Raw genomic sequence first — 26,569 nt, forward strand, 5'->3', positions numbered from 1 at the left:
TCTAGAAGTCAAAAACAATCAAATTTCTCCTCCTATCACTCTCAACCTTTTCTCTTCTCCATACCCCCCATCCTCTACTCCCACTCCTTTTCTTCTCCTCATTCTTTGTCCTTTATTAGAGCCCCCTACATATTTTCTCCTAAATCATCGTCTTTTACTACATCTTCTTCTAATGCATCCTGGGTTATGGCAAGTGAGAACCAAAAAGGAGGTGATGATTATTTGATTCCAATCGAGTCTACAGAATGTATGGTTGGAGAGAGTAGTAAAATTGGATCTACCCATGATCAGATGTTAAACTTGATTCCAATGAGACCAGGGGCAGAATCATCTTCATCAAATGCTGCTAAGGAAAACTTGGGAGGAGATTGCAGGACCTTTTATGTCGAGGATCGATTCTTTATTTCTTCGTCAACAAACCAAGGTTCTTCCATATGCATGTTCATAGTTTTTTTGATTTCTTTTTAAGTTTCATGGTTCTAGATTTGGATCTGGTCATTCTTATTGCAATATAATCCAAGCAGGACCTCTGTATCTCACATGACTCATCACACTTGAGATGGTGCCATGTGAAAGAGAAAGATGAATGTCAAGCTTATTATGTTTCTATGTGCAAGAATTTTTAGGTAGCATTTTGCATGCTTTCCAATATTTAATTTTTAGTTTTATTTTTTTGCAATTAAAACCAATCTTTCCTTTTTAAAAACTAAAAGGCGAAAACTTGTTTGGCAGAGGATATAGTAATAGTAGTAGAGATAGTGGTAATGGTTGCCAGGGAGAGGCTATAATGGCTGAAGATGGCTGGTGGCGATGGCCAAGTTGTAGGGGTTAGGGCTAGCGGCCATCGATGGTGATGGCCAGTAGTCACCAATGGCCAGCAGTAATCAGTGGTGGTGACCAACATGACGGCCAGTGGTAATGATTGATGGTGATGGTTAGTGGCAAGCAAAGACGGTAGGTAGATTTTAATTTTCAAAAAAGTTAATCCACAGTCTCTTGTTTTCACAATCTCTAGAAATTGGTCACTACTTATCAAAAAAATAAAAATAGAAAGTAGATTACCAAACAGTAGTTTTTTCTTTGATTTCTCTTTTTTTAAAAGAAAAAATAAAATAAAAATTAGAATTTGGCAACCATGCCAAATAGAGCCTTATCTAGTGGTTTGTAGTTTTGTTACATATTAGAATATTTAATGTATGTGCCTATTATGTTAAGATTTTATTCATGCACTTGTTGAGTTTATGTTAAATAATTCAACAAGAATATGAGGCTTTTAAAGTCTTGCCCCAAAAAGAAGATATTTAAAAATTTTAAAATTTGAAAGTTTCAACTATATCTATTTAATGTTTCAAATATGTCTAAAAATTAGTTTTTCCAACTACGATTACCAAATTATTAAAAATCTAAGAAAAGGATTTTTGCCTTTATAACTAGGTGGAAGCTTACTGAGTATTGAAGAGGGGGTTAGATTAGCTGAAATTATATTTTGAATTAATAAATCAACATATATTATGAAAAATGATCATTACCATATTCCACTTATCAAATTGGACTTGCATAACTAGTTGGCACTCCTCTCCACATGGGAGAAATATTAGGTTTATATATGGAGGTCGCATCTATGCCATAATAGTTAATATATTTTACTCAATCTAGAAAGTTTAAAAGCCATCATTTAAACTAACAAAATATCCAACACAATATCTTATTAAAAGTTTCTAATAGGAATGCTTGTATCTTTTTTTTCATTATTTAAATAGGCATACAATATGATTTATTTCATCTATTACTAAAATTATTTTAAGAAGTTTTCTTATCTTAATCAAATTAAGAAATATAAACTTTCTTTTAAGAGGAAGAGTAAGATGAAGCCAAATTAGTAAAGATAACAATTGGAGTAAAACTCAGAAGCATGTTTTTGAAAGAAAGGTGGATGTAGTTGGGAGGGTGAGAGAGAGATATTTTAAGTGATTTGTCTTAGATCCTACAACTTTCTAACTAATTCGGGATCTAAAGAAAACAAATAACTAAATCCACAGGCTATAAAGAAAGCAAGAAGGTCTACATGCCACTTGCAATTGTACCCTTAAAGGTGGGTATGATTTTCTTAGAAAGACATGGAAGATGTATCAAGGCTTATCGAGTAGCTCTACCGCAACTTGATTTATTTCAAACCTAGCTAAACCTTTTGAGGACATGTCCCAACTTGGCCTAAGCAAGATGTATCAAGATGATCCTAAATACACAAGTATTTGAAACAAGAACTTAAAACCACAGTGATAAAGTGCTGAGGGGATATTTGTTTCTTTTCTTAAAGAAGATTAACTATTCATGTTTACTGGATGTAAACTTGTTTAGTACTAGCCTAATTTTGGTGGTTTTCCATCATTGAGCAGCTTAGAATATAAATATAAGTGAACATAATAATAGAAGAGCTGTAATATCTTACACAAAGCATAAGAAGGCCAAACAGGGGTACTCAACCCTTTATATTGTGTGTTTGGGGGGGGGGGGGGGGGTGAGAAAGAGAGAGAGAGAGAGATCAACCATTATTATATAGATGCACAAGATACCTAGTTGGACCAAGTGCTAAACAATTTACAGCTAGCAAGAGCATAACAAATCTTGTTGACTTAATTATCAGGTAATAATTAGGTCAAGAAGAGTAGAAATCATGAGTATTTATCATTACAAGTGCATACTAGAAAAATCAAACATTTTGGTTCCTCCAATCATGACTTATAGGCCAGGTTATTACTTGTTTATTGAGGTAAAATGGGAGATTTTCTAAAATATTTCACTAGTTTTAGGTTATTAATTTTGTAGTGGTTATGAAACTTTATGGAGAGATAAATATTGGCATGAAAATAATCTCTCAATATGTAATTTTTATCCTCATTAAATTGTGTAAGTATAACATTTTTTGCTATTTCTTTTCTAAGTTCAACGTGCATTGTTGACTTATTCTCTATAAGCATAAGCTTTTGGGCCATAATGATCAGTTAATATGGTTGTTGAAGGCGCAGTTTCAAACACCCTCCATATTAATTAATTTCTTAATTCTTTCACCTATTGATCATCTTAAGTCATTTTTTTTCCTTGACTCATTCTTCATTACTATCTCAAGTTATTTCTTATCTTGACTTATTCCTCCATGCGCATGAGGTATTAAGGTCTAATATACATCGTCGACCCATTCCCTAACAACTTAAGTATTTGGGTTATAATGATGAGTTAACACTAAAAAATTCAATCAAGTCTCTTCTCAATATATCATCTCTTATCACCATAAGCCTTGTATACTTCTTGTCACATGAGATCCACTTCATTGTTATCATTCTCTACAATCACCTATGGTTAATTCAATCTTGCTACAAAAACTTGTCCTTTCTCTCTATCTCTCTCTGGTTCAAGGTATAGATTATATACCATCTCATGAATATAAGTGATTTACGAATTTCCTAGAAAAAGTTGATTTCTATGACCTGTTCAACCATGTAAACTTTTATCACCTACTTTGTCTATATATTTTGTTGGATTCAGTTTCATCATCATTGTATTCAGAGCAATATGAATGGAAAATTTTATGGTGATTAAACTACAAAGTTACTTGCTCAAAAATATCTCTTTTCTTTGAGTCAGTGTTAAGAGTTAAATTATATCTTGTCATGGAAATTTCTACAAAAACCCTTATCTTGAGGAGTCATTTTAAGGATAGCTTAGACTATTAACCATTTTTCTTGATACAAAAAAATAAAGTGAAATCTTAAAAGCTCTTTTTATCAACTTCTTTATTCAGACATAAAGATCCAAAATCTACCTTGAGGTCAGTATTTTTACGCAATGATGGCAAAACCAAACAAAAAAACATGATGTAAATGTTGTACTTCTCAACAAGCATTATACATGCAATTAGAAGATGAATGTTCGCTTAACAGTTTTAGCAGGCATCTTTTCACTTTAAGAGTTTTAGAAAGTATAGCCCTTAATATTGTATTTTAATAATGTGTAGCATATACTTGCCAAAAATGCTATGTTGCCAGTTCACTCTTAAAGAAAATGAATTTCTTTCAAACATTTACATAAATTTGTCATTGATGTGGCACATGTCTTAATGGGTTTCTCTACTACATTTGTTGACACTGGTCCTTAAGACCAAATAAGAGTGCAATTCACATTAACATTTGATCATGTTAAATGTTCTGTTTTCTGATGAAAGATTTTAAGTGCCATAGCAGATCCTTTGGCCCACTTGTTATCACCATCATACAGAATGCTTTCGATGCCCCTTCTTGCCAAATTGTCACTATACACTAGATGACTAGAAGAAATTCTTAAAGAAGCCACTATTACCTCTTTGAAACAATTCGGTATCCCTATCTTTAACTTTCTTTCAAGTCTCTGCTCAGTAATAAAGGTCAGCAAAGGCTTGTTCCATGTCCATTTAATTTCAACTGGGAATGGTGCTAGTTATCCCTCACAACTTTAATATGTTGTTACCTGTATCAAGTTGTAGATGTTCCAAAAATTTCCTTGTTTACTCTGTCTACAGATAAATCCTCTCTTGTGCTTCTTTGAAATGTACTCCTCTAGCATCCTCATCACTTTCTTATATCAAAATATCTTAGTTCCTTTTAGCTACTGGTTTTCCAGAAGTTGATTTGTTTTGAGTTAGAAACTTCTAGGGATATTTTAAACTTCAAACTCTTCTTATAAGTTGATTTTTTGACACAATTTAGATGTTAGTCCTTTTTTAATCAAATTCCGAACTGTTCTACGTAATACCCAACTTTGGCAGCTAGGAGTTACTCAATAACTTTCTTGTTCTCCAAGATTTGTTATTCAGATCCAATTTTAATTTCCATACCTTTATGTAAATAATTTTGAAGTTTTCTTAATATTTACTCACAAAATGCTCAATATATAGCCACTTCCTATATTCCTTCTGGTTCTGATTCGATAATTTTCAATATTTCTAGTTCAAGTCAATTTGAGATTTGCTGTATTAACAAATTATTTTTATTGTTTCATAATTCATATATTGATGGCTTGTTTTGTTAGCCAATAAAGCTAGTGGACTCCACTTCTACTATTTACCTTCACATTGCTCTGTTCTTCTTCAAGTTGGATCTATCATTTGGCATCTTTAAGCTGATAAAAGAAACATCTTTTCTGACACGCTCATTCGGTTTCATTTTTTTCCATAACTTTTTCACATCTATTTCTTGCATTGATCCTACATTTGGCCTTCTGGATTAAAGGCTTAGTCAAGTTCTTATCCTTAAGTTGCTCAGCCAATCTCAAACAGTTTGTGGAGTGATTGAGTAAATCCCTAATTGATTTTGATGAGCTCAAAGCATTTGAGTATGTCTTATGTTGTTCCAATTAATTCAATCTAGTGTTTCAGAAAAATCTTTATTAAATTCTGTCTAAGTGCCTTCAGCTTTGGTTCAGAGTTTTTTGGTTAAGTATTGAACTCTATTTGAACCAAAGTCTGCATCACGAGTCGACTCCTAAACCTTGCGAGTCGACTCCTGCACACTTGCAGTTTCCGGCACAAGCTCGAGTCGACTCCAGAACTTTTCGAGTCGATTTCGACTGAGAACAGACAGAAAGACAGAACGATAATTTTTGGACTGAGTCGACTCCAAAAGGTTGCGAGTTGACTCCGATGCTTGGCGAGTCGACTCCAAATGGTCCCGAGTCGACTCCATGGAAAAGCTGACAAAAAGACAGAACGTTAGTTTTTGAGACCCTATCAGCGAGTCGACTCGTGAAGACTTCGAGTCGTCTCCCATATCAGCCGAGTCGACTGCCAGTTTGTCTGAGTCGACTCCTAGAGGAAAGCAGTCTGAAAGGCAGAGACTCAGTTTCGGAGACCCTGTGAACGAGTCGACTCCAAGTATTTCAGAGTCGACCCCCAAGTTAGCCGAGTCGACTCCAACAAGGCCTGAGTCAACTCCGAGGCAGATCAGTTCAAAAGACAGAGAATCAATTTTCCGGTCTCTTAGAATAAAATGTCTCCCGAAGATCTCGAGTCGCCTATCAAGTCAGCCGAATCGACTCCAAGTAAACCCAAGTCGACTCGAGGAAGAAAAACAGAAAGTTGGATTTCTGGAACCCTGAGAGCGAGCCGACCCCTAAGTGCATGAGTCGTCTCCAGCTGTTGGCGAGTCGACTCCAGTTTGGTCCGAGTCAACCCCAGGATGAGGTATGCACTTTAATTCAAATCTGGAATAGTAGAAGAGTCGTCTCCAGTAAAACGCGAGTCGACTCCAGTAACAGACGAGTCGACTCCAGATCGCGTGAGTCGACTCCGATCCCAACGGATACATTGTCAGATTATGCAGACGGGTCAGAACGGCTCCAAATCACTCTCTAACGACTATTTTTCGAAGAAAATCACTTAAATAGCTAGAGTGAACAGTAGTAGACAAGAAGAGAGTTATTCCTTTTGAGCATTAAACGTTTTTAACCACCAAGAGCTTTCGAAGCGTGAATCCAAACAAAAGAAGGAAGAAGTACATTCAACTCAAAGCCAACAGGCTTTATTCAAGGCTCTACCTACTATTCTCCATCCTTCGGCTCATTCAAGAGGAGACTCAAAAATCGAGAAGCCCCACTTCCTCATCTCAAATCTATTTGAGGGCTTTTAACTCAACCTTGCTTATATTATTTCATATTTGCTTTTTTAGAAGCTTCTTCTTATGAACTTTAAACTCTAATTTTGTATACTTGATTCAATCAGGTGATTGAATCAATAGTTGTAAGGTTTGTTGATGAGCCAAAGATAAAACCAACGGTGTAAGGTTGTGGTTGGTGAACCGGAAAAAACCAACTGGGTTTGATTGTAAACTCGAAAAAATAATCGAGTGGTTCTAGTCAGTGAGTCTATCAAAACCGACCGAGTTCGTTGTAACCTCGTGAAAACAACAAGTTAGGTTGTGAGCTTGTAAAACAACCGGCTGTAATTCTAGAGATTATAGTGAACTCCCAAGTTCAGCTTGGAGAGTGGACGTGGAAGCAAGAGTTGGCTCCGAACCACTATAAACCTTTTTGTATTTGGATTGGTTGTTGTCTCTTTCTCTCTCTACATCTAGTGATCTAAATAATTCACTTGCAATAGATTTAGTTAATCACTCATCTTATTTTTAATTGGTCAATATTTAATTAAAATCCAATTCATCCTTCTCTTGGGTTGTCTCCTTGGGCAATAAGTGGTATCAGAGCATGTGCTCTCATATCGATTGGTGTTCTAATCTTTAAAAAGAGTAAAAGATTAAGATGACAACCCCATTTGGATCGTCCCTTAGTGAAGGACAATCCACCAATAGGCCACCATTTTTCAATTATACAAATTATACCTATTGTAAGGCTAGGATGAGAATCTTCATCCAAGCCCAAGACTATGATGTATGGAGCATCATAGTAAATGGACCACATATTCCAATACACACGATAGATAATGTGTCCATTCCCAAGCTTGAAAAAGATTGGGATGAATTTGACAAAAGAAAAGTACAACTTAATGTTAAGGCAATGAACGTACTATATTGTGCCTTAGATCCAAATAAATTCAATAGAATCTCTACTTGTATTTCTGCAAAAGAGATATGGAATAGACTTGAAGTGACCCACGAGGGCACAAATCAAGTCTAAGAATCCAAAATCAACATGCTAGTTCATAAATATGAGCTATTTAAAATGAAATCTAATGAAACTATTACCTGCATGTTCACCAAATTTACTAATATTGTCAACGGCCTAAAAAGCCTTGGCAAAAGTTATACTAACAGTGATCTTGTTAGAAAGATTCTTCGCTGTCTACCAAGGTCATGGGAAGCCAAGGTCACGGCAATACAAAAAGCAAAAGATTTGAACACGCTGCCACTTGAGGAGCTTCTTGGATCTCTAATGACACATGAGCTTACGATGAAACAACACAGCGAAGAAGAATCCTCCCATAAGAAAAAAGTAATTGCCCCCAAGTCTACTTTTTTCTAACAAAGATCTTTCTTGCAGTAGTAGTAGTGAAGAAGAGGACAATGAGGAGGATGAAGAAGAGGCACTTCTTATGAGGAAATTTAGGAAGTTCATCAATAGAAAGAAAATCTTCCACAAGAAAAGGTTCCCTTCAAGCTCCTTCCACAAGGACAAGGGTAAGGAGAAGGAAAGTGAGGGAATCGGGTGCTATGAGTGCAAGAAGCCGGGTCATTTCAGAGCCAACTGCCCCACATTGAAAAAGGAGAGCAGATTCAAGAAGAAGAAAACCCTCTTCACTACTTGGACAGAATCCGACAACTCATCATCAGAAGAAGAAGAAGAAGAGAAGGCCAACATATGTCTTATGGCCAACGAGGATGAGGTAAGTATTGAAAATCTTTTAGATTTTACCTTTGAAGAATTGTCTGATGCTTTTAATGAACTAATGGATGAATATAGGACAATAATCTTTAAAAACAAAGTTGAAGCTAACTAATCAATCTTACAGTCATAAAACTGAAAAACTGATTACGGATAAGGACTCTATTATCAAAGAAAATTTAAAACTTAAAACAAGCAACCAACTACTAACTAAAAAAACTGATACCCTAATTAAAGATAAAGAAAGACTAACTAAGAAAATTTCTGAACTTAAAAACAGTAATCATACTTTGAAAGTTAATTCAATTAATAATGTTAAATCATTGAATGAAGAAAACTTGAAATTAACTAAAGAATTTGAAAAATATAAACCTATTGTTGAGAAGTTTACCTATAGCTCTGAAAAACTAGAAATGATTCTTAATAGTCAAAGAGTTGTGTTTAATAGAGCCGGGTTAGGGTATAAGCCTAAGAACAAATAAAAATTTCTTAAAAACTTCTTTGTAAAAGCCGGTGAAAGTAAAGCTAAAGATGTATACTGTTTTTGTTGTAATAGAATAGGACATAAAGCTAATGTATGCAACTATAGAAAAACATAAGCTAAAAGAAAGATTAAAAAGGTTTGGGTTCCAAAAGGAACTAACATAGCTAACCTAAAAGGACCCAAGAAAACTTGGGTACCTAAGACTGCTTGATTTCTTTGTGTATAGGAGTGTCTTGCGGCCAAGCTCAATAAACACTGTTGGTACTTGGATAGTGGCTGCTCAAGACACATGACGGGTGACAAGGAGCAATTCTTCACCCTAGAATCTAAGAAAGGAGGTGTAGTGACTTTTAGAGATAATAACCAAGATCACATCATTGGTATCGGTAAAATACAAATCACATCTTCAATCCTTGTTAATAATGTTCGGTTTGTAGATGGTCTCAAGCATAATTTACTTAGTGTTAGTCAATTATGTGATAGAGGTTTTGATGTTTTGTTTAAGTCATCTTCATGCATCATAACCAATTCAATTGACAATAGCCTAGTTTTCAAAGGACTAAGACGTGGCAAAATGCATGTAGTAAATTTTGATGATCTTACTAAAAACAGTCGCTGCTTAGTAGATGATGATACTAAGCTAAATGAGAAAAGTTGGTTATGGCATCGTAAATTAGGTCATACAAGCATGGATACACTGTCTAAATTAATTAAAAGAGATTTTGTGATTGGTTTGCCAATGCTGAAATTTGAGAAAAATAAAATTTGTAGAGCATGTCAATTTGGCAAACAATCTAGAAGCTCTTTTAAGTCTATAAACTATGTTTCTACTACTAGACCCCTTGAGCTACTTCAAATGGACCTCTTTGGACCAACTAGGACCACAAGCCTTGGTGGAAGAAGTATGGTCTCGTGATAATAGATGATTTTTCTAGATACACATGGGTCATGTTTTTAGCTCATAAAGATAAAGCATTTTCAGCATTTAAGAAATTTCATAAGGAAGTAACTAATGTAAAAAATACTTCAGTTATAGCTATTAGGAGTGATTATGGAATAGAATTTGAAAATCATCTCTTTCAAAATTTTGTAGTAAAAAGGGCATAACTCATAATTTTTCTGCACCTAGAACTCCACAACAAAATGGAGTGATAGAAAGAAAAAATAGAACCCTAGAAGAGATGGCTAGGACCATGTTGTGTGAAAATGATCTTCCAAAGTACTTTTGGGCTGAAGTTATTAACACATCATGTTATATTCTAAATAGAGTTTTGTTGAGACCAATTATAAAGAAAACACCTTATGAATTTTGGAGAGATAGAAAATCCAAAGTAAACTACTTTCATGTTTTTGGATGTAGGTGTTTCATTCATAATAATGGTAAAGATAATTTAGGCAAATTTGATTCCAAATCTGATGAAGGTATCTTCTTGGGATACTCTACATCAAGTAGGGCATATAGAATCTTCAACAAAAGAACTCTTGTTGTTGAAGAATCTATTCATGTTATTTTTGATGAGACTAATGATGCTTCCTCTAGCAAGAAAGTAGCTTTGGATGATGATGCAGGGATACTTAAAGAAAAGATGGATAACATGACCTTACAAGAGGATGAACCGAAGCAAATTGAAGAGACTTCAACAAGCCAAGAGGTAATTGCTGATCATGGGCTTTCAAAGGCTTGGAGGTATGCTTACGGTCACCCTAAAAAGTTAATCTTAGATGATCCATCTCAATCTGTTAGAACTAGAGCCTCTCTTAGGAACTTAAATAATTATCTTGCATTTGTATCACATTTAGAACCTAAAAACATTGAAGAAGCTGAAAATGATGTAAATTGGATAAATGCTGTGCAAGAGGAACTTAACCAATTTACAAGAAACAATATATGGAACTTAGTTGAAATACCCTCTGAATACTCAATAATTGGAACTAAATGGGTGTACAAAAATAAGCTTGATGAAAATGGAGTTGTGGTTAGGAACAAGGCTAGACTAGTAGCAAAGGGCTATAATCAAGAAGAAGGTATAGATTTTGATGAGATCTTTGCTCCTGTAGCTAGACTTGAAGCAATTAGACTGTTACTAGCATTTGCATATTTTATAGATTTCAAATTATTTCAAATGGATGTAAAGAGTGCTTTCTTAAATGGGTATATTAATGAGGAGGTTTATGTAAAACAACCTCCTGATTTTGAAAATCATCAATACTCTAACCATGTTTACAAATTAAATAAAGCACATTATGGTCTAAAACAAGCCTCTAGAGTATGGTATGAAAGACTTAGCAAATTTCTATTAGATCATGAATTTTCTAGAGGGAATGTTGATACAACTTTGTTTTTGAAAAAAAAAAACAAAGATATGTTAATAGTGCAGATTTATGTAGATGATATTATTTTCGGTGCTACTAACAATCGTCTTTGCGAAGAGTTTGCTGAATTAATGTAGAGTGAATTTGAGATGAGCATGATGGGAGAGTTGAACTACTTCCTCGGAATTCAAATCAAACAATCTAAGGAAGGAATTTTCATCAATCAAGCTAAGTACATCAAAGAAATGCTAAAGAAATTTGATATGGATGGAAACAAGTCAATTGGCACCCTCATGAGCTCATCATGCAAACTAGATAAAGATAAATCAGGTAAGTCAGTAGATCATAAGTTGTACAGAGGTATGATCATAGGGTTATTATCTTATAGCAAGTAGACCTGATATCATGTTTAGTGTATGCATGTGTGCTAGATATCAGTCTAATCCTAAGAAATCACACCTAATTGCAGTTAAAAGAATTTTTAAGTATTTAATAGGAACAAAATATATAGGGTTATGGTACTCTAAAGAATCAAGCATAGACTTAATAGGGTACAGTGATTCTGACTTTGCTGGTTGTAAACTTGATAGAAAAAGCACCTGCGGGTCATGTCAATTCTTAAGAGAGAACTTAATCTCATGGTTTAGAAAGAAACAAAACTCGGTTGCACTATCTACGGCAGAGGCCGAATATATTGCTGCCGGAAGTTGTTGTGCTCAAATTTTGTGGATCAAGCAACAACTTGAAGATTATGGCATTAAGCAAGATAAGATTTCCATAAACTGTGATAATACAAGTGCCGTAAATCTAACTAAAAATCCAATTCAGTACTCAAGAACTAAACACATTGAGATAAGACATCACTTCATAAGAGATCATGTGTTAAATGGTGATGTGATGCTTGAATTTGTTTGTACTGATGATCAACTTGCTGATATCTTCACAAAACCTTTGAGTGGAGATCGATTTTGTACTCTTAGAAGAGGGTTAGGAGTGATTGATCCATTTCTTTGATTCTTTTCTCTCATTCATTAATTTTGATCATTAATTTACGATTGATATAGTATTCCACATCTATGATCATCATATCATTACTTAAGCTCTAAAGATTACCATATTTCTCTCTTTTGGCACGGTACTAACTGAGATTTTGGTTATGTGCCAGAGTTCGAGTCGACTCGGATGATTCTGAGAGTCAACTCGTGCGCGAGTTGACTCGCGAATTTTCAGGAGTCGACTCGAGGTCGGAAATCCGTCTTTACCCTAAACGAAATGACTTTTTCCAAATCTTTCTTTTCGGCCGTCAATGTTCCAAAACCCTCGAGTCGTCTCCCACGGTCGTCTCTGCCTCCTCCCTTCATTTTTCCTCCGATTTTCCTCTCATTTCACGTCTTTCCTTCCTTTAATAGGTCGGGATGCCTAGGAAAGCCATTGTATCTCGCCAGAAGAGGCCTCTTGTTGCGAGTGGCGCCAAGAGACGATCTAAGGCGAGGAATGAACCCGTGAGACCACCTTCTCCGGTTTCCTCCCCACCTCAGTCGGTTCCCTCGCGCTCGTGCGCCGGAAGAGTTGTCTCTACCGGGAGGAAAGTCGATTTTGACTTCCTCTCCCGAGAAGGGTTCACCTTAGGGCATCATCTTAGGGCTTAAGATCTAGATTACTTTTGTTTCCTTGATCTTCCTACATACCCGGGGTTAGTTCGAAAATTCTATGGCACCGTCACACGGGGTGGCGGCGGTATTTAAGGGAGAGTAGCCAATGTCCCTATTTCCATCTCGGAGAACCTCATTGCACGAGTCCTCCACCTCTCTCGTGAGGGTATAGCTCCCACTCACCCCTCTGATAGATCTGAGGCCCTTACGGCCATTCTAGGGAGAGCACCCCAGTCCCCCATTGAGGAGGTCTTTGCAAATTAGCTCTCTACTGAGATGCGTCTCCTACTGAGTATTATTTCTCGCACCCTCTTTCCTAAAACGGGTAGGTTTGACTTTATTTCTAAGAGAGACCTAGCTATCATGTTCAACATCCTATATGACGTCCCTCTCAACTTTTCTAAACTCATTTACAGTTATATTTGTGAACCCTTGGACAAACCTAGACTGAGTCTTCCATATGTTATTATCTTTACCTTGATCTTTAGAGAGTTTAAGGTCCCTATCCCTGAAGGGGAACCCTCTCGTTCACTTCGCTACACTGACCATATGGGCGAGGGGACTCTCCACCGAATGGGTTTCCACAAGGTTGAGGATACTTGGATTAGGAAAACTTCTTCTAGCATACCATCTGACCCTACTACTCCTCACTCTCCCACTTCTGAACTTGAACCGGATACCTCTGTAGATCCCTCCACCTTCCCATCCACTGCTGGCCCTTCATCCACTACTGGCCCTTCATCCACTATGCCACCATTTCAGCAGCCCCTTGAGGTTAAGCTTAGGTGAGCAGCTTAGAGATATGAGGGATGATATTTTGAGAGAGCTAAGGAGTACAACAAGTACACCCTCCACTGATCTGACCCCCTCCACTGTAGCAGTTTCAGTGATGGTTGCTAAAGTCAAGGAGGAATTATCCAGTCTGAGAAGTCTTATTTAAGGTCAATACATGAGATTCTCAGAAATTCAGGAAACTACAAAGAAGATGCAAGACTCCGTAAGATCAGAGCTGTTAAAGCTAAATGACGAAGCTGAAAGTGTAGCAAACGTTGTTATCAATAAGCTTGATGCGAACATTGATAACGTAAACCAGCTGACCCAAACCCACAATAGGACTACTTCAGAAATTATTCAGCAATTGGAAAATATCTCTGAGGGAGTTCGTTTGCTTATGGAGTGTTAGCGAAGAAATTTGGAAGTTTCATCTTCTTCTAAACGTCCACCTTCCTAAACTTGTATTTTCTTGAAAATCATATGAAGTCCTTTTGGACTTTCAATCATTGTACTCAATTTTGTAATACTTACAATGAATTGAAAAGTCTTGTCTTTATCTAAGAATTTGTGTATTTGATGTGTTTTGTATGCTTTTTGTGTTTTGAGTACCATGTACTTTCTGAACATCTTTTATGTATTCAAGCTTACAGTGAATGAAAAGCATTTTTTTTTGTCTCATCTTGTATGTTTTGACTCTTTGATACTTCACCTTTTTGCTACGATGACAAAAAGAGGGAGAACATATGATATATTATAAATAAAAGGAATCACTAAACAAGAAAACTTTTAAGCAAAATGTGATTTGTTCTTAGTGGATTCGATACCTCGAGGTTCATTATTCCTCCATTGGGGCTCCTCAAGAAGTAATCTGCAGAATCTATTCAAGGAATATTCGGAGATTAGTTGAACTATATTCAAGAACAAATCGTCAGATTTTTTCTTCTATAATTAAGAACTTAAGTTCAAGTTTACAACATTAAAAGAAAATTCAGAAAACTTGAACAAAGTTCAAACAAAATTGAATGCACATGTTGAGGGGGAGAATCTGAAAGTATAAGAAAGCAAATTCATTAAAGACATATAAGCCAAACAATTGATTGTATGATTTGAAGGTTTATATAATTCCAAATAAAAGGGGGAGCTTTAATTTTCAGAATTTACTGTCTCATACCCTTCAATTTTGGATACACTAAATAACTAAACATTTGAATTCATTTCAAAACTTTACCTTGAATCATTTTTTGAATGAGTAATTCACTTTACAAATACTCAATGTTTTGTCATCATCAAAAAGGAGGAGATTGTGGAGTGATTGAGTAAATCCCTAATTGATTTTGATGAGCTCAAAGCATTTGAGTATGTCTTATGTTGTTCTAATGAATTCAATTTAGTGTTTTAGGAAAATCTTTATTAAATTCTGTCTAAGTGCCTTGAGCTTTGGTTCAGAGTTTTTTGGTTAAGTATTGAACTCTATTTGAACCAAAATCTGCATTACGAGTCGACTCCTGAACCTTGCGAGTCGACTCCTGCACACTTGGAGTTTCTGGCACAAGCTCGAGTCGACTCCGGAACTCTTCGAGTCGACTCCAGAACTCTTCGAGTCGACTCCAACTGAGAATAGACAGAAAGACAGAACGATGAATTTTGGACCCTGTTAACGAGTCAATTCCAAAAGGTTGCGAGTCGACCCGATGCTTGGCCACATGGTCCCGAGTCGACTCCATGGCAAAGCTGACAAAAGGACAGAACGTTAGTTTTTGAGACCCTGTCAGCGAGCCGACTCGTGAAGACTTCGAGTCGTCTCCCATATCAGCCGAGTCGACTCCCAGAGGAAAGCAGTCTGAAAGGCAGAGACTCAGTTTCGGAGACCCTGTAAACGAGTCGACTCCAGATGTTTCAGAGTCAACCCCCAACTTAGCCGAGTCGACTCCAACAAGGCCCAAGTCGACTCCAAGGCAGATCAGTTCAAAAGATAGAGAATCAATTTTCTGGTTTCTGAGAATGAGACGTCTTCCGAAGATCTCGAGTCGCCTTTCAAGTCAGCCGAATCAACTCCAAGTAAACCCGAGTCGACTCGAGGAAGAAAAGCAGAAAGTTGGATTTCTGAAACCTTGAGAACGAACCGATCCCTAAGTGCCTGAGTTGTCTCCAGCTGTTGGCGAGTTGACTCCAGTTTGGTCCGAGTCGACCCTAGGACGAGGCATGCACTTTAATTCAAATATGGAATAGTAGGAAAATCGTCTCTAGTAAAACGCGAATCGACTCCAGTAACAGACGAGTCGACTTCAGATCGTGTGAATCGACTCCAGTAACAGACGAGTCGACTTCAGATCGCGTGAGTCGACTCCGATCTCAACGGATACATTGTCAGATTGTGCAGACGGGTCAGAACGGCTCCAAATCACTCTCTAACGGCTATTTTTTGAAGGGAATCACTTAAATTGCTAGAGTGGACAGTAGTAGACAAGAAGAGAGTTATTCTTTTTGAGCATTAAACGTTTTCAACCACCAAGAGCTTCCGAAGAGTGAATCCAAGCAAAAGAAGGAAGAAGTGCATTCAACTCAAAGCCAACAGGCTTCCTTCGCAATCAAGGCTCTACCTATTGTTCTCCATCCTTCGGCTCATTCAAGAGGAGACTCAAAAATCGAGAAGCCCCACTTTCTCATCTCAAATCTGTTTGAGGGCTTCTAACTCAACCTTGCTTATATTATTTCATATTTACTTTTTTAGAAGCTTCTTCTTGTGAACTTTAAACTCTTATTTTGTATACTTGATTCAATCAGGTGATTGAATCAAGGGTTGTAAGGTTTGTTGGTGAGCCAAATATCAAACCAACGGTGTAAGGTTATGGTTGGCGAACCAGAAAAAACCAACTGGGTTTGATTGTAAACCCGGAAGAACAATCGAGTGGTTCTAGTCGGTGAGCCTATCAAAACCGACCGAGTTCGTTGTAACCTCGTGAAAACAACAAGTTAGGTTGTGAGCTTGTAAAACAACCGGCTGTAATCCTAGAGATTATAGTGAACTCTCAAGTGCGGCTTGGGGAGTGGACGTGGAAGCAAGAGTTGGCTCCGAACCACTATAAACCTTTCTGTATTTGGATTGGTTGTTGTCTCTTTCTCTCTCTTCACTCATTACATCTAGTGATCTAACTAATTCACTTGCAATAGATTTAGTTAATCACTCACCTTATTTTTAATTGGTCAATATTTAATTAAAATCCAATTCACCCTCCCTCTTGGGTTGTCTCCTTAGGCAACACAGTTACAGTTCACTGTTTCAGCGTTTGGCAGATTTCAGTATCCATATTTGTGTCCTCCAACTTCTTTATGTTCCATGATAAACTTGGTCTTTCTTTTGCACATAAGTGGACAATTTTGGTGCTCTTCGTCTGTCATTTATGGGCATTTGAGTGAATGTATTTGTTTGCCACAACTTTTTTCTGTCAACTTGGGATTCCTGAATGGATCAATAATTGCCATGTCATGAGCTCGTGGCACATGCAGTGAGACTGAACTGCAATGGTGGTTTGGATATCTTTATGAATTCCTGTTCTCTTTCACTGCTGCTTGTGTTCACTGGATAGGATACCTTCCACTAGACATCAACCTGAGCTTATAGCTTATCATGTGAAAAGCAGTCAGTTTTAATATTCACTTGGTTGCCCACTTGGGACTTGATGCTTCCTTTTAATGTTTAATAAACATTCCACTTGTCGTTTAAAGACTTCAATGGTTACTAATATGTTTCACATTTATATTCCCTCCCAACACCATGTCAGCTCAAATATGATTATTATTCAACTATTATTTACCTCCAAAGCATATTGATATTCTCTCAATACCCTCAATTCTCATTACTCCTTCAAAGTATTAACATATCCTTTTAGAACCAGCCCGGCTCACCTCTAAACTTGATACACTGGTGATCTCTGACCCCATTATTATGTGGTTGATGTGAATTTGTCCTCCTTACATCACTTATTTTCAATCAAACACTAAACTATAAACATCATAGTTAACTTGTTCAAAATTCTTTTCCTTGAATCGTACACGCACTGCATGAAGCACCCGTTTAAGCACACAAAAAAAAAAAAAAATCCTTGAATATGGAAGAAAAAAATATGGAATGATTAACTTACCAACGTCAGAAGCAGATCTTATTTTCTGACTTTTAGTAACAAACAATAGGCAGAATACTTCCATCTTCCTACAGCCATGCACCTCTAAGAATTCATTAAAATATCTGCCATCATCATATTGAATATATGACTCTGGACAACTACCATCCACCATTGTTCCCTTCCAGAACAACTCAATCTTTGTCTTATGGCACAAACAGTTAGAACTCCACCTGCAAGTATGTTTCTGATCAATTGTTTGCACTTCACTGCAAACCAACAAGTGGTTGACGACATAATTATTGCTATCGAAGATCACCAGAGACTAGGCTCTGATATATCTATAAATTTTTGTTGGAGAGAATCTTGTTCTCTCTCTTCCTCTCCTTTTATTCCTCTCCTCTCTCACCCACCCCATCCCTGCATCAGTGAACCCACACAGCCTCTTCCTGGAATTCCTCATGCATTGTACTGCTGCAGTTTCGTGCCACCCCACCTTGTGTTGTTCGACAAGGTTCAAAGCCAACCATGGCCCCTTATATAAAAGGACAACAGTCCTTTTTTCTCATCCTTAATGCCCAAGTGAAACTAGTTATGAAACTTATCCTATCTCTTCCTTTGATTCAAGAGATGCTACTTCAAAAAAAAAAAAAGAAAGAAAAAATGTCTCTATACATTACCCCCTTTACTTTTTTTTGAGGAAAAAGAAGGCAAAACAAGAGGTGAACATGTGAACTAGGCATTACAACGGTGGTCCTACCACTCTTCCAAGAGGAGAAAGAGGTCCTGGATTTGAGTCTTGGGTGATTCATCCCCAGGTATCTAAACTTGGACAATTTACATCAAGTGGATCTCTCTCCATCTCTCAAAAGGAGGGGGAGAAAATAGCATTTCAGCTGAAATATCTAAACTAGGTTCAATGTCTTGATTGCTCTTATCCTCAGTGATTTTGGCATGATGTTCTCTTGAAAAATACAAACCTCTACATCTTCTCTTGCTTCGTTTGCAATTTGGTCAACTTTGCAACGCTGGTACATCAATATTTTGTTTGTGATGGAAACCTGTAGTTATCAAAACTGTTATATGCTTCTTGATATATCATGACTTATATCCTATGTGAATAATTGTATTATGACATAAAACATAAGAGGGAACCCATTCATCTCGCGGAATATTAATTCTTTCTTAGATCATTATCTAAAAGGCGTACATTATGATTAAAGGTTTTAATCATTACCACAACACTTTTAACATCAAGTGACACTGATAGGATCAGAGCATCTGGTTAATCATGCATCTACTAATGGAATAATTTTAATAAGTTTCTAGATAGTCATATATTTTTAAAGGCCATTGACAATGTCTTCTTTCAGTGTGGTGTGATAGAGTTCCTCGTTGTTACTCTGAGGCTGTGCCAAATAGTTCCCAATGCACACCCTTTCCAGCATCTAATGAACTTGGAAATCATCAGCATCCCGGGCAGGTAGTCGTACATCCTTCCTTTCACATAATGACTTTTCTTTCCTTATTATATTTGATTTCTTTTCTGCATATCTTGAATGAATATTAGGCAGTTGCTACCAAAGAGCAGCATTACCTTAATTCTATTACTCTTGGTGTTAATTGGAATTTAGTTTTATGTAAATAATGAATTTTTCATTCTCACAAGCATAGGAATCAGGGAGGAAGGAGATGGTTCACTTGTACAATTAGGAGAAAAATAACAGCGAAATAAATAATTACAGTCAATATCTTCCTCCTTTTTGTTCTTTTTTATGAGCACTTGATTTGAGCTACAGGACTATAATCGAAAACTTTCCTGAGAGATTGTGTCACAACCACATAACATGCAGCATATGTTTGTTTGTTTTTTTTTTGTTTGGAATCATCAGAATAATGTTTGCCATCTTTGTTGTTGTTTTTTTTTTTTTTAGAAGATGTGTGTCATCATTGTCAAAAAACCAAAGAGAGACATTTTCCTCAAGAGAGATGGTTCGGCTGAGATGTCAATCCTAGAACTTACACTTGTTGTTAGAGTTCTTAAGCTATCCAATGTTCAATTTCAGCTTGATGGCTGATCACTGCATTGATTTTGTTTCTTCAGGAGTTCGAAGACAAAACATTAAAAGTAATTTTATGGAAGCATTTGACAAAAACTGATGTTGGTCGCACCGGGAGAATAATAATTCCAAAGGTAAGGTCATATGTTCTGCAATGTCCTGCTGTGTGTGTATCCTTTTTGTGGTTTAGAAAAGGATGATGCTTATTTTGCTTTTGTAAGTCGGAGCAGTACAGTTTACAGAAGTCTAAAATGGTCAGAAAGGCCATTTTCTGCTGGGTTGTCAAGGAAAGAAAAGCTTATGGATTTATTCATCATTTACTATTAAATCTCTAGCTTTATACAAGTTTGATTTTTCTTTTTTACATTAAATTCTCTTCTGCATGTAAGTTGAACCATAATCATAGTGATACATTCACTTTAATTTGTAGGGTGGGGCAGAGAGATGGCTTCCACACTTAAACAACAAGGATGGCATGACTCTGTTTATGGGGGATTTGTTCTCTGGGAAAGTATGGACCTTCAAATATAGGTATGTTTCAGCAACATGAAGTTGCCCCTATCTTTGACAGAAGGACTACTCTAATGTTCTATTTGATAAGGGAATTTGAGTAATTTGATTTTCTATATCTTTAAACTATTATATTTATTATAGTTACAAGGTGAAAAAAAGCAAGTTATAGAATGTTCTAATTGGGTAGTAAGTCTGTAATCATGCAGCACAAGATACCAAGGCTGATATGAATCTTCAGCTGGAATCAAACAAGAAGACAAGAATCAAGAGCAAAAATTCTGAGAGATAAAAGGAACAAACAACAGGAAGTTGATATTAAGAAACTTGGACAAAAGTTAAATCTTCAGCTCAAACTTGTAAATGAAAACATGTACAGTGGCTTAAGTGATAAACCATAAACAATGATATGAAACCAAAAGACAATCCCTAAACCTATTTTAGTTATTTAGGTCAGAAATATAGGAAAGTTTTCATACTTTAGATCCTTCTATTAGCCTAAGTGACTTTACATTTAAAGAAGAACTTAGCAGCAAAGTTAGTGAACAAAAGGGCATTATCCAATTATGGTCCCAGCGATCTGGAGTCCTGGTAGGGGCCATTGCTTGATGCAATGTTATAGACTTAGGTTGACAAGCTCAATGGCATAGGTTCGAGTCTTAAGGTAGTTATTTTATGCGAAAAAAAAGGGCCAGAGTTTAGGATTGTCAGTGTAGGACAAAATTTGTGCAACATAGGCATGAGATGATAAATGCTAGGTCAATAGGTTGATCTCGAAGCATAGAATGATGTATAAAAGCACAAATGTTTACAAAACTAATTTACCATATTTCTGGTCAACAGGTTAAGACTATTCTGGTAAATAGCTATCGCGTAAACCATGAAAACTTTGTATAGGATATCATAATGTTCAACATTCAAAGTAACCACTCACCACAGCCAAAAGCATACAGATGGTAAGTATAGAAACAATTATGACAGAACATAGAAGATGGTTAAGCAAGCTGAACTACAAGTATATTCCTCAAAAAGATACTAACATAAAGAATCTTAAAAAAAATACAAGGATACATTTTCTCCAAATGGTTTCTTATTTTTTTAATAAATGCAAAAACAGTGATCTTGTAGTACATCATGTCTTAAGGCTAAATTGTTGATATTAAAGCATAAAATGATATAAGAGCACAAATGTTAAGGAAACTAGTTTACTACATTTCTGGTCAAGTAGTCAGGGCTAATCCGGCACATAGCTGTAACATAAGCCATGAAAACTTCAGACAGGATGTCATAATGTTCAACATTCAAAGTATCCACTCAACACATCCAAAAGCACACAGGTGGTAAGTATAGAACAAAGACAACAGAATATAGAAAATGGTTAAGATAGGTAAACTACCAACATATTCCTAAAAAAGATAGTTAACAAAAAGAATCTCTAAAGAAAATATAAGTGTTCATTTTCTTCAAATTGTTTCTAGTTTTTAGATTAAATGTGAAACTAGCTATTAGATATTACATAACTCCCTCTTTTGAAGCGTTTAACATTGCATGTGTTGGAGTTTTAATTAAAAAAAAGATTTAAATTTTCTTATCTACTAACCTTCAGTTGTTTTGAATGCTTTAAAACACCCTTTTATGAGACACCTCTTTTAGAAGAGTTGTGACTCTTCGAAAGAAAATATTGATTTTCGAAAAGATACAGTGTTTTTGAAATATTATGTATCTTCGGAACCATCGTATCTCTTCGATTTTTGGATAGAGTCTATAAATAGACTCCTCCGGGATTAATCAAAATTCAATCCATTCTCTCTCTTTCTCTCTTTTTGATATTATGTTGTTCAAGAGTTATTCCACAGACAGAGAGTCCGTCAGGTCAAGCCTCCCGGCGGTCGTGCTCATTGGAGAAAGATTGGGCTAAGCTGGGTTGCTGTACCTTGGAGACGAGATTGCCCAAACCTGCGCATAGGGAACAAATCACATTCTTAGAAAAGTGTATATCATATGCCTCGATTTAGATAAGCTCTTTTCCATCTTCTGATTTTATTCTAGTAGATTATTCTTTAAAATACTCTTATAAAATAAAGATATAGCAATTTCTAGGCAAACTATTTCTGACAGTCTAAGAACGTAAGCTTGATTGTACTAGGAATTGCTATACATATTTGTTTATCAAAATTTAATTTGATAGCATAAAATTAGATTTAGTTTAATTATATACAAATTTAAAAGCTTTAACTTCATCCAGAAGGTTTTTCTCTTCACAAAAAACGACGTTTTAAAAAAGTCATATTGCTCTAAAAATTGTGCAAACAGACTTTTTGTAACTTTAAAAATCATAGAGAAATTTTCTATAGCTTAAAAATTCATGTAGAAAATTACAGCATCTTTAAAATCCGAACAAATTTTTTACAGCTTTAAATTCTGTGCAATCTATTTTCTATAATTTTAAATTTTTGTCCAGAATTTTCTACTTCTTTAAAATCTATGCAGAAAGTTCCTGGACTTTTAAAAGCTGTGTAAAAATTGCCGTTGCTTTAAAAACTATGCATATATTAGCTGTTCTCAAAATATATACTACTGCTTTGAAAAACATGCAAAAATTACAAAGTTATATTACTTATTATATTTCTTAGTGTGGTTATTTAATTGTATTGATATTATGGTTCTTTATTGCATTTATTTCAAAATCTAGAATCTAACTCAAAACCTTATGAATCAAAAAAGTGCTAACAAAAAGATGAGTTGATATATCCTGATTCATCATAAATTTATAAGACAACTCAAAAAGAGTAATATTATTTCCTTGGAATTTGTTAAATCTGAGAAAAACTTGGCAGATTATTTAACCAGGTGTTTGTCTAATAATTGAGTCCTCGATTCATCAAGTAGGATAGAGCTTAAGCCCACTATTTGGTCACGATAGTGGATTCCCAACCTCTATGATTGAAAATCCCGTGAAAAAAGTTTAATGTGGCAGAAATGAAGCTAATTGAGTGATCGTGTCAGAGGATATTTTTCGGAGTATATCTCCTCTCATCCCTATGATGAATGCTCTTATTAGTGACAAGAATATATTGAAAAGATTGAGTATACTCTTAATGAGTTCAAGACAGAAAATTTATAGGATATTAGGTCACAAATATCCTTAGAGGACTTACCTATGTGAAAATTGTCATATATGCCGTGACTAGGGGTTTAGGCTAACCCTAATAAAATTCTCATGAAAAATCAAGGTATTAAGTACATAAATAGTGCTGATCGTATAAAGACCTAATTGATCCATACTGTGTGTGTGATAAATAGAAGTCTGAATCAAAAGACCTAGTTCAAGGTCTAATCCACTATAGTTCCTTCAAATGGATGCTATCAATACTAAGTGAGGTTCAAGTCTACGGGACACCTCACCTATTGCACAGTATAAGTAGCCTAGATGTTCCACTTTATGATTTTAAATGCTTTAAAATACCTTTTTGTGAGACATCTTTTTCGGAAGAGTTGTATCTCTTCAAAGAGAACGTTGATTTCCGAACAGATATAGTGTTTCCGAAACATTACATATCTTTGGAACCATCACGTTTCTTCAGTTTTCAGATAGAGTCTATAAATAGACTCCTCCGGGATTAATCAAAATCTAATCAAATCTCTCACACTGATACTTTGTCTTTCAAGAGTTTATTTCACAAACAAAGAGTTATTTCACTCTTCAACTTTCTGCTTTCTATATTTTCTTCTTTTCTGGGCATATAAAGGAGTCTATCAAGTCAAGCTTCCCTAGTGATCGTGCTCGTTAAAGGAGGATTGAACTGAATTGGATTGTTGTACCTTAAAGACGAAATCGCTGCAAATCTACACGTAGGGTGTGAATCACGTTCTTAGTGTAGTATATATCACATGCCTCGATCCAAGCAAGCTCTTTTTAATCTTCTAATTTTATTATAATAGATTATTCTTTTATAATACTTCATAAAATAAAAATATAGCAGTTTTTAGGCAAACTATTTTTAACAGCTTGATGGAGACCTAATGAACAATTTGCTCTGATGTTTTAATTCTGAATTTATTGTGCCTGTTTTGCTCCTCTTGTTTGTTGTTTTCAGGTTCTGGACCAATAACAATGGTAGAATTTATGTGATAGAGAAGGCAGGCATGTATTCTTGGCAGAATAAGTCCATGTTAATTTTGTTCTCTAAGATAATTTTCCTATTGGGTACTAACGTGGAACTTTCCTTTAGGTCCATATATCAGATGTCATCATCTTCAAAAAGATGACCTTTTTGTTATATATAAAGATAAAGATTCTGAAATTTATGTAAGTTAATCCATTATCTTACCCTTCTTCTTCTTGCTCTTCTTCTTCATCCTCATTTTTCTTTAGGTGATGATGGTATTTTAGATAGATAATATTTCAAGAATTTTTTGACAAATTGTATTTGAAATCTCTCAGTTATAAGATTTCTACAATTCTACCATTTAGTTTGATTGAACTGAATAAGTAGGCAAGGAGCAGTAGTATGAGGTACATATACCCAAGCAAGAATTTTTACTTTTGAAGAAGTCAATAGTTCTTCAAATCTTTAGAATATAATAACTATCATTTTTTCGATAAAGTTACCAATCTTCTATGCAAAATACAAGCAGCAACCAACCATTCAATTGCACTAACCAAGTAGTTTTATTATGTCTAACAAATGGGTTGTTTTCCTATTACATGACTTGTAAGGACTAAAGTTTTTCATTTCTCTAAAAAAAATTCTTCTATCTTTATCAAAAATTCCCGTTGTTTAACAAATGAATCTTAAAGTAACCAAACAAGATAATAGGTCAAGCAGTTTTCCTATAGATAACATGAGTAATTTTGTTTCCCAGCATATTCTCTGTGTTGATAATTTTGTATCTTGATTATGGAGATAAGACATCTGTTTTATTTTTGATTAAATGGAGAAACAGTTGTTTCATCATGCTATCCAATGCCTCCATTGCAATGAGTTTCCAGTGATAACAGGATGTGGTTGTTACTCTCAATATATCCCATGTTATCAGAGCTCAATGGTGAAGCTTGTTTTCTTGGAAATCTCCTCTTATGTGAATAATCAAAATAAAAATTGCTATTATAATTCTCGTAAATCTTTTTTGATTAAGTCTTCACGTTATATTTATTATAATACTACTTCCTGTCCTAATTTTTCTCTTTTTTTTCTTAAAGTATGTTTCTTTCAGTAAGAAAATTCCACCACCAAACATAATGGATGACAAGCAAGACAATGCCAACAACCAGCAATTGGTCAGGGATGGAAATGAGAGGGAATTACGATGCCAAATTTGTCAAAAACCAAGTAAATGCCTTGCTCATGTTTGCAATTTATCCACTATCATGACTAATAGTTAATCCTTCTCTATAAACAAGTTCCTTAGATAATTCTAAAAGGGAGCATGGAGAGTTCCCTCCTATCTTTACTGTGATATAACCCAATAAATATTTGTTTTGATGATCTCCAATTCTAAATAGATATTAGCCTTTCCATGCAACTTCTCCAGCATTCTGTTAAAAAAATTGCAGTGACAAATTCGAGATTTACTGTTTATGGACCACTATATTTGTTCCTTTTCCACTAAGCTTACTTCAATCTGTTATTATGTCATCTACTGTTTTTGCTTTCCATTTACTGATCTTTACGTTAATTACCTTCTGATGGTCTTCTGATTTTATATAATTTTCATCATCAAGCTTAATTCTGGCAATGGACTGTTGAATATTTTGAACTACATAACAATGTAGGAGAGAGAGCATATTTTACAGTAAGCTTTTATACATATGGACCAAATAAATACATAACATGGTATACTTTAGTTTGAAGAAGCAGTGCTAGATAACCCCAAGTCAACATCAATTAATCATCAAATAGAAATAATTTTACACTATGTATTATACCTTGTTATTGACCCTTGTTCATCATTTGGATTTCCCATGACACAACTATGACTTTAGAAACACATTGATGCATCAAATGCAAAATAAAATAAAGTAAAAATAAAGTACCATGGTTCTACCATTATTTGGTGGCTGTTATGATCAATAACTGTATAGTGAAAGAAGAAAAATGAAAAAAATATCACAAATATATATAAATCATACATACGTTGACAAACTTATTGGATATAGAAGCAAATGAAAGTTTATCGGTAAACTTCCATGGATGTTTATCTAGGAAAGGAAAGAAGTGTGACGCCCGGCCCTTTAAGTGAATTGGGCCTGGTCCATTTGACCGGCTCAGTTAAATTTGGCCCAAAAAC

At 35.4% G+C, this 26,569-nt stretch overlaps 1 protein-coding gene across 1 annotated transcript; it reads left to right on the forward strand.

Moving 5' to 3' along the window:
• On the forward strand, nucleotides 1–25,664 carry LOC148714239 (uncharacterized). Its single transcript, XM_089929372.1, has 6 exons — nucleotides 1–424; nucleotides 19,082–19,191; nucleotides 19,813–19,902; nucleotides 20,199–20,299; nucleotides 24,376–24,426; nucleotides 25,496–25,664. Exons 1-6 carry the CDS (start codon nucleotides 187–189, stop codon nucleotides 25,662–25,664), a joined length of 759 nt encoding a protein of 252 aa, XP_089785498.1. The 5' UTR covers nucleotides 1–186.
• Nucleotides 25,665–26,569: the final 905 nt, after the last annotated feature.

The sequence above is a fragment of the Phoenix dactylifera genome, chromosome 3 (genome assembly GCF_051530095.1).
Source record: "Phoenix dactylifera cultivar Ajwa chromosome 3, Ajwa_hap1_PhDact_Kaust_v1.1, whole genome shotgun sequence".
Taxonomy (NCBI): domain Eukaryota; kingdom Viridiplantae; phylum Streptophyta; class Magnoliopsida; order Arecales; family Arecaceae; genus Phoenix; species Phoenix dactylifera.

Bases quoted from the DNA above. Each gene is read 5' to 3' on its own strand.
- LOC148714239 (XM_089929372.1), top strand. From the start codon at position 187: ATGGCAAGTGAGAACCAAAAAGGAGGTGATGATTATTTGATTCCAATC. The intron at 19,903-20,198 runs GTAAGGTCATAT...TTTAATTTGTAG, and splicing joins GGAGAATAATAATTCCAAAG to GGTGGGGCAGAGAGATGGCT. The intron at 24,427-25,495 runs GTATTCTTGGCA...TGTTTCTTTCAG, and splicing joins GTGATAGAGAAGGCAGGCAT to TAAGAAAATTCCACCACCAA.